We start from the raw sequence: 13453 nt of genomic DNA on the forward strand, positions 1-13453 counted from the left end.
GTTGTTTATTATTGTTGTTTTATACAATATTTCTCACTCTCTATGTTTATTCTTAGATTGGGAAATGTGCTTGCAAAAAGTCTTCAATAGCTGTTCCAGGATCACCTGTATTCGGTAGCTTACGTAGTGATGCCAAGAAATGTAAGATATCGTTGTGTAGTCTTCGCCGAGCAGACTTTGGTCCCAACTCCAATTTCGGTATGTTTTCAATGAATAGGTTGTTTAACATATAGTAGATATTGGTGAATACCTTGAATATCTGGTCTGGTGGCAATAGATTATTCAAAAGCTTGTGAAGTGTTGCGAAATCTTTTTGAAGTGCTGCAATTGGTGGTGATGGTATAGGTATTGTATCATTTTTCAAATCCAATTGCTAAATTGATCAAACAATTAATAACAATTAATAAATAAATACATTATTATAAATAATTATTTTACAACTTACACTAAGTGCTTTAAATTGTATAAGTGAACGTTCTTTTAGGATAGCAACAAACTTTAGGAAAATCTCACCTCTGTGTGATGAGTAATCTTGGATGGTCTTGTCAAATCCACTCAGCAGTGGATATTGGCTCTTGGAGGTGAGTGAATGTTGTAATATGGTTTTGAGGTGTGGAATCAGCTTGATTTGGAAGCTAAGACACTGTGATGTCAGTCCGAGATGCTTCGAGTTGATTGTCTTGATGTTCATGGTCTGTCTGGCACCGGCACCCAGCACTAGCTGGTAGGTGATTCCATTGAATGTATTGAGAAGTTCGATCAGTTTCGGAATGGAGTCGATCACCAACGACGGTAGAACCTCCACACAATGCAAATAGTCTTTAATGAATTTCAGGAGCATCAGCGAGGTGTTACCAACTTTGAATTTCTCACCGCTGATAGAAATGATCTCGTTGATGCCAATATCGTTTGGTATGACTGGCGATTGCACGATCGACTGGTTGGCAGCATTCGCCGAGACCAGCTGCTGGTCGTCGTCAAGTGTCTGGCCAGTCATGATTGGTGATGTTGAACTAAGAGATTGGTCGACCAGTGCATCAACGATATTTTGGAACTCTGTTACGACTTGAACCGGTACCCATTCCTCATTCTCGAGCAGCAGTGACAGCGATGACAATCTGTTCTTATGAAGAGTATCTAGATATTGCTTGGATTGCGTGAGCTGAGTGGATCTGAGAATCGATGCTTTCTTCTTGGAGACCGATAGCGTTGATTCCGAAAATTCGATAAACTCATTGATCTTTTGTGTGAGCGACACAAAGTCGGGCAGTGCCAACTTGGAGTTGACATCGGATCTAACTTTTATCAGAGATGCCAGTCTCTCTTGCATTGTTTCATTTACAGATATCAATATATTATTACATATCGCTTTAATTGTATCTATTTGATTTGATTGAATACTTTTTTGTTGTTGTTGTTGTTGTTGTTGTTGTTGTTGTTGTTGTTGTTGTTGTTGTTGTTGATTATAATTATTAATATCTTGACTACTGTTATTATTATATTTTGAATAGCTAATATCAACTTCTAATATTATTAGGTACCGAGCTCGTATTGTATCTTTTTTATGGTAATCATCTTTCTTTTGAATTCTTGATTGACACGGTTGAATAGTGGTATTGAATCGATAGGTGATAGCTTTACAAGTCGCTGTTTACACTCTTCCCATGTGAATTTCATTGGTTGAAGTTGACCATTGTTGACTTTACTTTCATCCAACTCAAAGGTAACTGTAGATACAACAGTTTTAAACAAATTTCGTACAGATTCATCTGCAGCCTCTCTAAACGCTTCTAAAACTTCACCAACTCTTCCAATTCTAAGAAGATTCGCTACTATTGGTCTAATCATATCGTTAAATTCATCTATACCACTGTCATTATTATTATTACTATTATTATTATTATTATTATTATTATTATTATTATTATTATTATTATTATTATTATTATTATTATTATTATCAATATTAAAGTTATGATCATTGAGTGCAATCTTTATAAAATCAGATTCCAACATTTTCTCTATTAGCTTGATCATCTCTGATAGTTGTGGTCCGATATTCTTGAGTGCACCAATGGTTACGAGGTCATTCTCGAGTGCGTACTGTGTCGATGCTATCAGGTCGAGTGCACCACCATAGTCACCCTTTGAGAGTAGCAGCTGGAGTGTTGGTTGCGCTTGTTTCACTTCGTTGACGAGAGAGAGTAGCGCCAGAGTATCCTGTGTTCTATTCTTCTGTAGATGAAGTCTACTGATATTCAAGCTACTCTTTACCACCTCGTTATCGACCTTCTTTAGCATCGACCTCGAATGCATCAGTTCATGATAGAGTGTATTCAACTCTGAACGAAACTGCTTCAGATCGGACATCGCACTGACAAACGACTGTGACTTGTCTCTAATGTTACCAACGATATTCTCTTCGATAATAGTTGAGTAGTGCTCCAGTTTCTGAAAGATAATAGGTGAAGGATCGTTGTTTGCATACTCTAATATTTGACTCTTATTCAACTCCTTTCTAAAAAAGAATTCCGGTATATTATCTAAACTAATGATTTCTTTAAGTAGTAATAGATTGTTAATAAAAAAGACACAATTGGCTAATTGGTTGATTATTATATATATTTGTTACCTTCCGATGTCTTTTTATTTGTTGGTATTAAATCTTTTTGTTCGTTATCTTTAAATATTCTATAGACTTGAGATATCTTGTTGAGGTATGACTGAAATTGGTGAGTTGATATCTGTGGAATCGATGCAGATACCGGTGGTATGATTAGTTCATCCGGTTTCCATTCATTGGTTGGTGGTGCCGTTGGATCTAGACATACTGATGTCAAGCTCTGTGCGAATACGAATGGTTCACAATTATGTTGTTGAAATAACTGTGACGATGATCTTCTAAGATGACCAATATTATTATTAATACTATAACTACCTCCACTACCACCAATGTTACCACTACTACTACTATTATTACTGGGCGGACTATTTATAATACTACTATTATAACTATGAAAAGAAGGTAAACTATTACTATTTGTTAAAGTTGATGTTGTTACAGGTAGACTATTTGATCTTTGATGAAATATTGATTTACTATTACTGTTACTATTACTATTGTTATTATTGTTATTGTTTTCATTTATATAAGGTGAAGTTGGAAAAGACATCTTTATTGTCTAAAATCATTATTTAAAATGATAAACATAAATAAATGTATATGGTGTGTGGGCGTGGTAATTGCGATTAATATTAAAAACAAAACTTTTTGTAAGTTCAATTTTTTTTTATTAATATTACTATTAAATAAGTAGTTGATATTACTCTACTTTAATTGGTTTGCAATATTCTTGTCCGAATAGGTGTGTAGCGTTTTCATTATTTTCCTCTTTGAATTGATTTCTCTCGAGAATTCTTAGGAGAAGAATTGCTGCAGATCCTTGGGTGATACCCCAGATAGATACCTTTAAAATAATTAAATTTAAAAGAAATAGATTAGTTAAAAACAGTACAATAATATATATTTCTTGTTTTGTTTTGTTTTGTTTTTGTTGAACACTTACACCAACGTATGGTACTGCAAGAATATAAGTACAGGCCAATGAGAATCCGAATAACCATCCAAAATAACGACGGTTGACATAGACCTCTTGTTTGACGTCGGGTACACGACAGTAGTAGACTTCGAGTAGTTCCTTACCCATTGAGTAACAGGCCATCAGTGCCTTCAAGATGTGTTTGGAGATATCGTGCATCGCTGGGTGAAGTGATACTACGGCTAGCACGAATGCCATTCCATTACCGAGTGGCTCTTTGCTGTAGAGGAATTGCGATGCTGCCACCGCGAATGTACCGATACCATAGGGAAGTAGCGATAACAAATAAACAATAGCACCAGATGCTGCCAACTTTCCGAATCTCCACAAAAACTCTGACATTGGATATTGTTTAACGATCGGTGAGTTTCTTAGGAATGTTGCTAATTCTTTGTTTTGACCTTCTAATACATAGAAAAACATCTAAATAAATAATGATTATTAATATTATTTCAAATTATTGTTTTGCAGTGTAAACAACACTGACTCTAACTTACATCCTCATTGAAACTTGGTAGAACATATCTAAGGAAACCAATGAAAATCATTGGAATAAAGAATGCAATCTTCTCAAACAATGTGAATGGTGACATTACATGTGTTACTTTCTCGAGATAATGGAATCCAAGCTTCTCAAGGAGTGCCAGGATCACTCTAATTGGGAAGGTAGCCATAATCATCATGAAATAGGTCGCTGCAATACCGATCAGTAAAAATTTAATGGTTTGTAGATACATTGCCATAATCTTTTGATTTCTAATTGCAATCCATGATCCTAAATAGAGTCATTCATATAGAATACATTGATTTAGTTACATTGTCTACAACAACAACAACAACAACAACAACAGTTTATAAAGTAATATTAAAAATGTACCTTGAATAAAAGTAAAAACACCCTTAAAGAATTTAATATAGAATACAGGATGTACAAGTGTTTTTCTTTTGGTAACCTTTTTCAATTCCTTTCTTGAGAGATTCGAATTGAGTCTTTGTGGTGTTGGTGGCGGTGAACCTGGTGTAGCTGTTTCACCACTGCTATTCAATGGTGGACTACTATTCTTTTTATCGATGGCACCCTTGACCATTGTCTTTGCTTCTTTTACATACTTATCCATTATGTTGTTGTTGTTGTATCTCTATCTTATACCTCTCTAGGCATATCAATTTAGAAATATTTAATTTAAAAGAAAAAAAAACTTGTTGCTTTAAATTGAAATTTAATATTGGCAGATTTTTCAAAAAAAAACATTGATTTTTCATGTTTGATGACAACTTGGAAAATGGTGCGTCACCCCAACTCAACTAATTGAGATCTTTGCAATTTCAGTATAGTCATTAATGTGTGACTCATTAAAATTACTTTGCAGATCAAGATATTTTTAGTAATTTGATCGATAAACTAATTAAAACAATCAATTTTATTTGTATTATTGATTTTTTGCAGAAAAAAAAACAAAAAAGTATTAAAAAAAAAGAAAAAAAAAAAAAGGTTAAGAATATTGTTTTGTTATGATTATATATTGTTTGTTTCAGTGTTTCCAAGATTTTTCAGTGTGGTCATCCTCTTCGTCATCGTATTGATCATCGTCATCATCAGAACTATCATTGTTCTCATCCATAGCACTGTCGGTAGTCTCTTTCTTTTCTTGATTTGGTTCGACCCAACTGATCTTCAATTCTGAACCTTTATATGACTTGGCAACCAAGAATACCTAAAGTAAGTAATAATATTATATTAGTATTGATTTACTTTTAAAATTATGATAATACTTTTAGTTATTATTATTACTACTTACTCTTTCAGCAGATGCACGTTTTTGGAATTTAATTTCAACACCATCGTCGGTGTGCTTCACTGATTGAATATCGGGGAACAGTGATCGAAGTAGATCTTCTTTTTTGAATTTCTCTGGTGGATCCGATATCAGAATGGTGGTTGTACGATTGTCGATGACCATAGATGCATTCTTATGTTTGAGTGCTGTCGCTGCTTGTTTTGGATATGGTAATGTCGGTTTGTTCAAATTGAATGAAGCTGGTGGTTTCTTGTACAATGTATTCGGACTGGGTTTAATAATTGATTTGTTGATGGGTGATGTTGGTTTCGGTGAATTGTTACTCGTTGTTGTAGTGATTGTGGAAACTGGTGATACTATAGTATTGTTATTGTTTAATAGATTCGCTGGTACTTCGATTCCCAGGCTTTTAGCTTCTGATTCCAAACTCTTGAGAGTTGCTGTTAAATATTCTAGATTTGAAGAAGCTGAAGTTGATGTATCTGATGTTGTTGTTGTTGTCGGTGTTGAGTTATTTGTTGTTGTTTCATTGTTGGTTGTAGATGTCATTGATTGATCCTGTTGTTGTTTCTCTTTCTCCTTCTCTTTCTCCTTTTGTTTCTGTTCCAATGCAATTGTATCTTGATTGATACTCTCTTGTATTGATTTAGCGAGTTTGTTGATGGTATCTTTAATCTCTTCGCGCTCCTTGTCATCGGTGGTCGATTCCAACTTTAATAGCATTTGTTTCTGTAGTTCCATTTGTTGTGCACGTAGTTCTTCTCTGCTTTTGGCCAGCTTCTTCTTTTCCTCCTTCTTCTTGTCCTCGAGTTTCTTCAGTAGCAATTGCTCCTTGATCTTGAGTAGTTGTTGTTCACGTTTCTTCTCCTCTTCTTCACGCTTGGCCTGCTTCTCTTGATTCTCTTCAAACTTGGTCATTTTACCGTTGAACGACTGCTGCCAGAACAACTTGATGAACCGGTTGTTCATGATGGCCTCTGGTGACTTCATTGCTTTCTGCGCTTCAGCGTTGTTTGAGAACTCCACCGACGACTGGCCAGCATTCAACTTTTCAATCTTGACAATCTCACCAAACTTTGAAAAGTGTTCGCGAATCACCTCTTCGTTGTTTTGTGGTCCCGGAATATTTGTGATAATTAAAACGGTAGCAGTTGGCTCTGGACAACTACTTGATGTCTTTACTTGTTGATGTTGATGTTTATCTCGTTTATTATGCTTTTCACCACCGGTGGATGGATTCTGTGAACGAAGATGATAGTGATGTTCTTCGTTGTTATTGTTATTCATCATCATATCGAAATCATTCATTCCACCACCACCACCACTGACATTACCACTCAACATCATCTGATCTAAATTACCATCTAAACCATTGCCATTTGTATTCATCATCATATCTAAATCTATTCCATTATTGTTACTGTTATTATTGTTATTATATGTTGGTTGTAACATTGTTGGTTGTCCATAGCCAAGATTGGATGGATCGTTTTGATTGGCAAGCATACCAAAGTTGGGATTTACAAACATGTTTGGTGGTGGTGGCTGTAGTAATGGTTGTCCTACCGATTGTGGTTGATGCCTCAGATGCATGTGATGTGCTTGTGGGTTGTATCCAACTTGGTTGATTGGCATTCCACCACTGGCCAAATTCATCATTGGATTCGATGGGTCGTATCCAATGATCGATGCTTCATCTATGTTTCCACCTGCGCTATTACCGTTGCCACTGATGTTCTCGCCAGCAGCACCGCCACCATTGTTAAAATCATTCATAAGCATATTGGCAGGATATCCATTGATCATCATTGGATTGCCGCTACCGTTGCCATTGAAAGTTCCACCGATCGGACCTGCAACACCACCGTGTATATACTGACAGTTTGGTCGCTTACAGTATCCCGTTGACTCGTAGTGTTTGCATGGCTTGTTGAAACGCGGATGTCTTGCCATTGGCTGACCGCCAACCATTGGAATATACTTTTTATTTGGCATGTTACCATCGTAGTGACCGCCACCACCATTACTACTATTGTATTCTTCAGTGTTATTCTTACGCTTAAGAGGTGATCTTGTATCTTTTCTAAATTTATTGTTATTATTACTATTACTGTTGCTACTACTATCATTATCACTATCGTCTCTATCTCTTTCTCTTCTCTGTAGAGGTGGTGATCGATCTCTTTTCGATTGTCTAGAGGCAGGTGATCTCGAACGAGATCGCGATCTTGACAATGAAGTAGGTGATCTCGATCTTGAACGAGATCTCGACAATGACGATCTCGAATGATAATTATGACGAGTGTCTCTATCTCTGTCTCTGTCTCTTTCACGAGTGTCTCTCTCTCTGTCTCTGTCTCTGTCTCTTTCACGATCTCTATCTCTGTCTCTTTCGCGATCTCTACTATATCTATCTCTTTCACGTTTCGGAGAGTGTTCACTCTCAAAGTAATTTATAGTATAGAGTTGACCGATAAGTTTCTGAACGAAATCCTTTGTGTTTTGTTCGAGAAACTCATTCAATGCATTGACACAGATCGGCTCCAACTGATCTGCCGACTTTTTAGAGTTGCCAGATGATGTCAACAATGCAATTATATATTCAGAGAGAGTCGACGGATCCACCTCTGTAATCGGATCAAGAGAATCTCTTAGAAATTTATTAAATGAACTATGATCTTTTAGATTCATTTTTCTCTCTTATATTAAAATAAAACAATATTTAAATACACTATATATCACTTTTTAAAATAATAATAAAACAATATAAAAAAAAATATTGAAAAAGATATAAAAAAAAAGATAAAAAAAAAATTGGAAAAAAATATAAATTTTTTGTAACGGTAAAATTTATTTTTCAAGTGCAGTAACTCAACCAAATAAATATAATAATTTGTAGAGTAACAATAAAACTATTATCGTATTCTTCAGTTTTTATAGACGATTACTTTATGCTATACTTTTTAAAAAGAAAATAGTTTTGTTTTAGAAAATTCAATAATCAAATTGTTTAATTTTTTTGTACGAATGATATTTCGATTGATACCAACAAATTATTAGATATAGATACACATTTATGTATACATAATAATGACTCTTATACTGATGAATCGATTCGGATCAATTTATTTCGATGAAAATTTCAACGAAATATATGTTGCTCATCAAAAAATTCTCCAACACTGAAGATAAAATTAAATGTAATGATTAGTTTTTAAAAAACTGCAAACAAATTGTGATGAAATTAAATTTTAATGTTGTTATAAATAGAAAATTTTTCTAAATTAAACATTAATTAATTAACAAAATATACTATATTATTTATATAAATATTATTTTTATTACTTTATAGCTATTTAATTTTCTATTTTTTTCTCTAAGATAAATAAAAATTTTTTCAAAACAAACAAAACAAAACAATGAATCCATTAATTATGAGAGTAAGACTTATTAACCCAAATAGTATCCAAAATTTACAAAGAGGATGCTTTAGAAGATGGTTATCCTGTCACCGTGGTGGATATGATAGAGGTATGTATTTTAATAATAAATTTAATATTTAAAAAAAATGTATTTAAACTCGGTTGTTAATAATTTAATTTTAATTTTAGCATATAATCATGAATTCCAACGTGATGTAAAAGAATTCAAAGAGAATATGAAACAAATGGCAGAGGAATTCAAAGAGAAACATAGAGACAATATGCATTCACATTCGTTCTGGTGGGCCAATAGATACACCGGAGGTGATCATGGACACCACGGTAAACCACTCGACCATTGGTTCGGTGGTGGAAGATCCGAAGAGTCTTTTTCCAGTTTCTCACCAAAGACAAGAGTCGAAGAGACCGGAAATTCGTTTGAGGTCGAGGTCGAGTTGCCAGGTATCAAAAAGAACGATGTAAAGATTACTTTCTCAAAGGATACTTTGATTATTGCCTCCAAAGAGGATGTCGTCCCAACTACACCAGAAAGCTCCACAGCCAATAGTGAGCAACCAACTACAACAACCAGCAACAACGCAACAAAATCAAAATCAACCAAGAGATTCCAAAAAGAAATTCAATTCTTTGAACCGGTTAGTTTTGAAAAGATTTCTGCAAGAATGGAAGATGGTGTTTTATATGTTACTGTTCCAAAAGAACAAATTGATCATCAAGTCAGCATCCTTTAATTTTTTTTTTTAATAAATAAATTAATTTGTATAATTTTTATTTAATTTAATTTTTATGTCTTAGTACCAAGTGGAAGAGTTTCTTTTTCAAACAAAACAATAGTTCACATAAACAACAAAACATTAAAATCAGTTAGCCATTCGATGTCAATTATTTTATATTGTGAATTATCAAACAACTATTCATATCATGTCAATAATTAGTTTAATTAAAAATATATATATCAATAAACAAAGTTTTATTTTTATTTGGAATATATTTATTTTAAAATAAAGGTTGTGGTTGGTTTCGCTGGAGCAGCTGCTTTCTTTGATCTTGATTGTTTTGGAGGTGGAGGACTGTCATCTTCATCGTCATCATCTTCATCATCATCTGCTTCTTCTTCACTTTCATCATCATCACTTCCATCTATATCCATTTTATCTTGTTTGTTATTCTTTTTGTTGTTCTTTGTTGTCTTTGTCTTTGCTGCTGCCTTTGTATTTCTTGACGATGTTGTTGTCTTTTTGTTTTTAGATGTTGAAGTTGCAGCAGCAGCGGTGGCTGATGAAGGCAGAAGTGGTAATCCTTCATCTTCTGCCTCTTTCTCGAGATTCTCTTTGTTGAATTTCGATTCCAATTCAACAAGAGTCTGTTTCAACTCGTTGCTCTTGTTGATCGTTGCCTTTTTACTCTTAGTGATGATCGCATTATCAAACACAGTTGGCGGAGAAGTTTATCGAGCATTATTCACCCAGGTAGGAAATTTACAGTAGTTAACCATGTCATCAATCTTACAATTAAAGATACTATCTTTTTTCCGTATAGTCAATAATTTTTAACAAGTTGGAATTTTAACATTCAAAACCATTGTTCTAACATAAATATAATCATGACAATATTATTATTTAAATTAAAATATATATATATTTAATGATAAAGATATATCCTATATATTTATTTACAAAAAAGAGTTCGATTTGAATAATGTCAATATAAAAAGAATGAGTTTAAATAAAAAGATTTTCCTTTTTTGGTGCATTAATCAAAAATACTTAAAATTTAAATAGAGTGTGAGTTTAAAATGAATGGGTTAAACGTAAAAGTTTATTTTAGATATTTATTAATTTATCTTTTTTATTGTTCCAGTGGTGGTTGCAGGTGATACGATGGAAACCAAATTTGTTTTTCTCTTATAGCGAATACATTCACCAAGAATGATGATTTTAACCATGATCTTCAGGCAAATGAGGCATAGGAAGATCAATATCACCACCAGCACACCAAATAAACCAGAGGACGGTATGAATTTATAAAAGATTCGTACCACCACTGTTGCTAGAGGGAACGGTATAAATCCAATGACACTGGTGATACTCCAGGAACTCTCAGAGAAACTCTTGTTTCTTGTATCCAATATGGTGTCTATGAGGTGTGTTCTAAACTTTCCGTAGATGGTCGGTGATATCTTATTGAACTTTGTAATGAATGCATGCTTGATAGCATCGACTATCACCTCTGATCCCCATACCGATACAATAACACCAATCATATTCAAAATGAAATCGCCACTCAAATCCCAATTTAAATCACTTAGATTCTGAAAGAATATAATTGCCAGGTATATAAATATTTGAAATCTTTCAACGATATCTAAAAAGAAATAGCAAATGGTTTTTAATATGGATGTGAATTGGGATATGATGTATTAAACAAAACTTACCACTACATGATATTTGAAATAGATTCTCTTTTTCGAAACGTTTGAATACCGAACCTTTTAGTTCAACGAAATTGTTGGACATGATAAGTGTGAGCAATGAATTGTTGTAAGAGTTGATGGCAACATTCAATGTGATCACCTGTGTAAATAGAATGAGTGAATGGAGACAGACATAGATCGTACAGACAATGATATGTTGGAATGGTGCAAGTATCTGGCCTGATCCCATCTGTTGAAATTTTGAACTGAATGGTGGTGGTGGTACTGTTGCTGTAGTTGATGTTGATTTACTCGGTGTACTACTACTACTGCTGCTGCTGCTACTAGATGTTGATTTGGCGGTAGATGATGATGAACTACTACCGGTTGTTGTAGAGTTGGTTTGCGATCCTCTCAAACTAACGGACATCCAATAGAGTGAATCAAAGATATCCTGTCCGAAAGAACAACACAACTTATCGAGAACCTCCAGCACATTATAGATAATATAGAGCTTGATCACAGCTTGACCTCTGATATGATGATAGACCATCGAAGAATCTACCAAATTTAGAAATGCAAATGAAATGATCCATATAAATGTTCTAAATATATCATAGACTTGTGTATTTGTTAATCTGTATCTATAATAATAGTTTGATAAATAGAAATATTTAGTTTTGTTTTGAATTGATTTGTATCCATGTCTTTTGTTTTACTTACTTTTTTGAAAATGGTAATGCTAATAGTTTTAAGAATGTAAAAACAATACGTATTGGTAGGAATGTAAAAAGATAAAGAAAGTTTTCTAAACAAATGAGAAATCCAAACGATAGAAGTTTCTCCAGCTCCCATGGTACATGTACAAAGTTGTATACCTGTTCACGCTTCATCGTGTCATCGACATTGATTGGCATATAATCACCATGTATTTCATCGGTGATATAAGCAGAGAATGACCATCTATCCTTTCTAACTTTTGACATTGCCATCGCTATTGAATTAGATTCAACTGTACTACTATTACTATTATCTATATTACTACTACTACTTGGTGTATCAATGTCAGTTGTCGATGTACTATTAGCAGATGTTGTTGTTGTTGTTGTTGTTGGTAATACAAAAGGAATTGGAGATGCATTTCTATCTTTATTCAAACGAGAAGGTGTTTGTCTTCCATTGCCAGAAAAACTGTTATTCCGACTCCTTATCGGAGTTGTCTCTATTATCTCTACATTACTATTCCCACTCAATAAACTACTACTACTTTGGCTACTACTGGTCTTAATTGGTGTACTAATACCACTATTATTTACACCATTGATACTATTATTACACTTATTACCATTACTATTACTATTATTGCTACTACTATTACTAATACTACTACTTCCATTACTATTACTATTACTATTACTATTAATACTACTAGCGTTGCTTCCATTAGTATTACTACTATTATTATTTAATTGTTGTATTTTAAATATTGAAGATAATTCATTTTCATCTATACTGCTATCTATAATTGATTTAAACTTTGGTGAACATATCAATGGTGATATCAGTGGATGTTTGGTGTTGGTTGTATGGTCATACTCGAATGGCGATAGACAATCGGATGTTGCACCTGTTTGGTTTGGTACTACTTGATTTTCATGTGAATGACCATTTTCATCGGTGTCACTAATGACTGACGGTGTGTTGGGTGATGATGATAGCGATGTAACCAAATCATCGTCATCATCATCTTCTTCTTCATCATCATCTTCATTATCATCTATGTCATTATTATTACTATTTCTTTGGTTATCTTTATTTCTTTTGGTTCTCTTTGATTTACTCAAGTTTGACTTTACATCTTTTATCAGTTGTGTCATCGATGATGAAAGTGGTATCGGTATAGTAAGTAGACTCTTGTGTGGTGTTGTATTGGTAAAGACAACCTCTGCCAGTGGTGAAGGTGATCTTGTTTTCAATGTCTGTAATACATCATCTTTTGATTGTTTACTATTTTCTTTTGATTTACTACTATTATTATTATTATTATTACTACTATTATTACTGTTATTATTATTATTATTATTATTATTATTATTGTATGTAGTCATTCCATCAACAACACAATTGTCAATATCTTCCATTGATTTTTATAAAAATGGACTGACTGATTTGACTACTGTAATATAATATATATTTTTA

The 13453-nt window shown here is 33.5% G+C and overlaps 4 protein-coding genes across 4 annotated transcripts; 1 reads left to right on the forward strand and 3 right to left on the reverse strand.

The window, feature by feature from the left end:
- Positions 1 to 52: 52 nt before the first annotated feature.
- On the reverse strand, positions 53 to 4717 carry vps54 (vacuolar protein sorting-associated protein 54; the record flags this gene model as incomplete). Its single annotated transcript, XM_020577811.1, has 9 exons — positions 53 to 373; positions 446 to 1521; positions 1542 to 2235; positions 2380 to 2558; positions 2633 to 3173; positions 3435 to 3467; positions 3567 to 4022; positions 4097 to 4374; positions 4477 to 4717. 9 exons carry the CDS (start codon positions 4715 to 4717, stop codon positions 53 to 55), a joined length of 3819 nt encoding a protein of 1272 aa, XP_020432259.1.
- A 414-nt stretch (positions 4718 to 5131) lies between these two features.
- On the reverse strand, positions 5132 to 8089 carry PPL_06962 (uncharacterized protein; the record flags this gene model as incomplete). The annotated part of the gene is made up of 2 exons (XM_020577812.1): positions 5132 to 5314; positions 5399 to 8089. The coding sequence occupies 2 exons, from the start codon at positions 8087 to 8089 to the stop codon at positions 5132 to 5134; spliced, it is 2874 nt and encodes a 957-aa protein (XP_020432260.1).
- A 728-nt stretch (positions 8090 to 8817) lies between these two features.
- PPL_06963 (Hsp20/alpha crystallin family protein) lies at positions 8818 to 9572 on the forward strand (the record flags this gene model as incomplete). The annotated part of the gene is made up of 3 exons (XM_020577813.1): positions 8818 to 8838; positions 8882 to 8933; positions 9010 to 9572. 3 exons carry the CDS (start codon positions 8818 to 8820, stop codon positions 9570 to 9572), a joined length of 636 nt encoding a protein of 211 aa, XP_020432261.1.
- Positions 9573 to 9832: 260 nt separating this feature from the next.
- On the reverse strand, positions 9833 to 13395 carry PPL_06964 (TAPT1 family protein; the record flags this gene model as incomplete). Its single annotated transcript, XM_020577814.1, has 4 exons — positions 9833 to 10168; positions 10880 to 11205; positions 11276 to 11898; positions 11978 to 13395. The coding sequence occupies 4 exons, from the start codon at positions 13393 to 13395 to the stop codon at positions 9833 to 9835; spliced, it is 2703 nt and encodes a 900-aa protein (XP_020432262.1).
- Positions 13396 to 13453: the final 58 nt, after the last annotated feature.

Source organism: Heterostelium album (genome assembly GCF_000004825.1).
Source record: "Heterostelium album PN500 unplaced genomic scaffold PPL_scaffold6, whole genome shotgun sequence".
Taxonomy (NCBI): domain Eukaryota; phylum Evosea; class Eumycetozoa; order Acytosteliales; family Acytosteliaceae; genus Heterostelium; species Heterostelium album.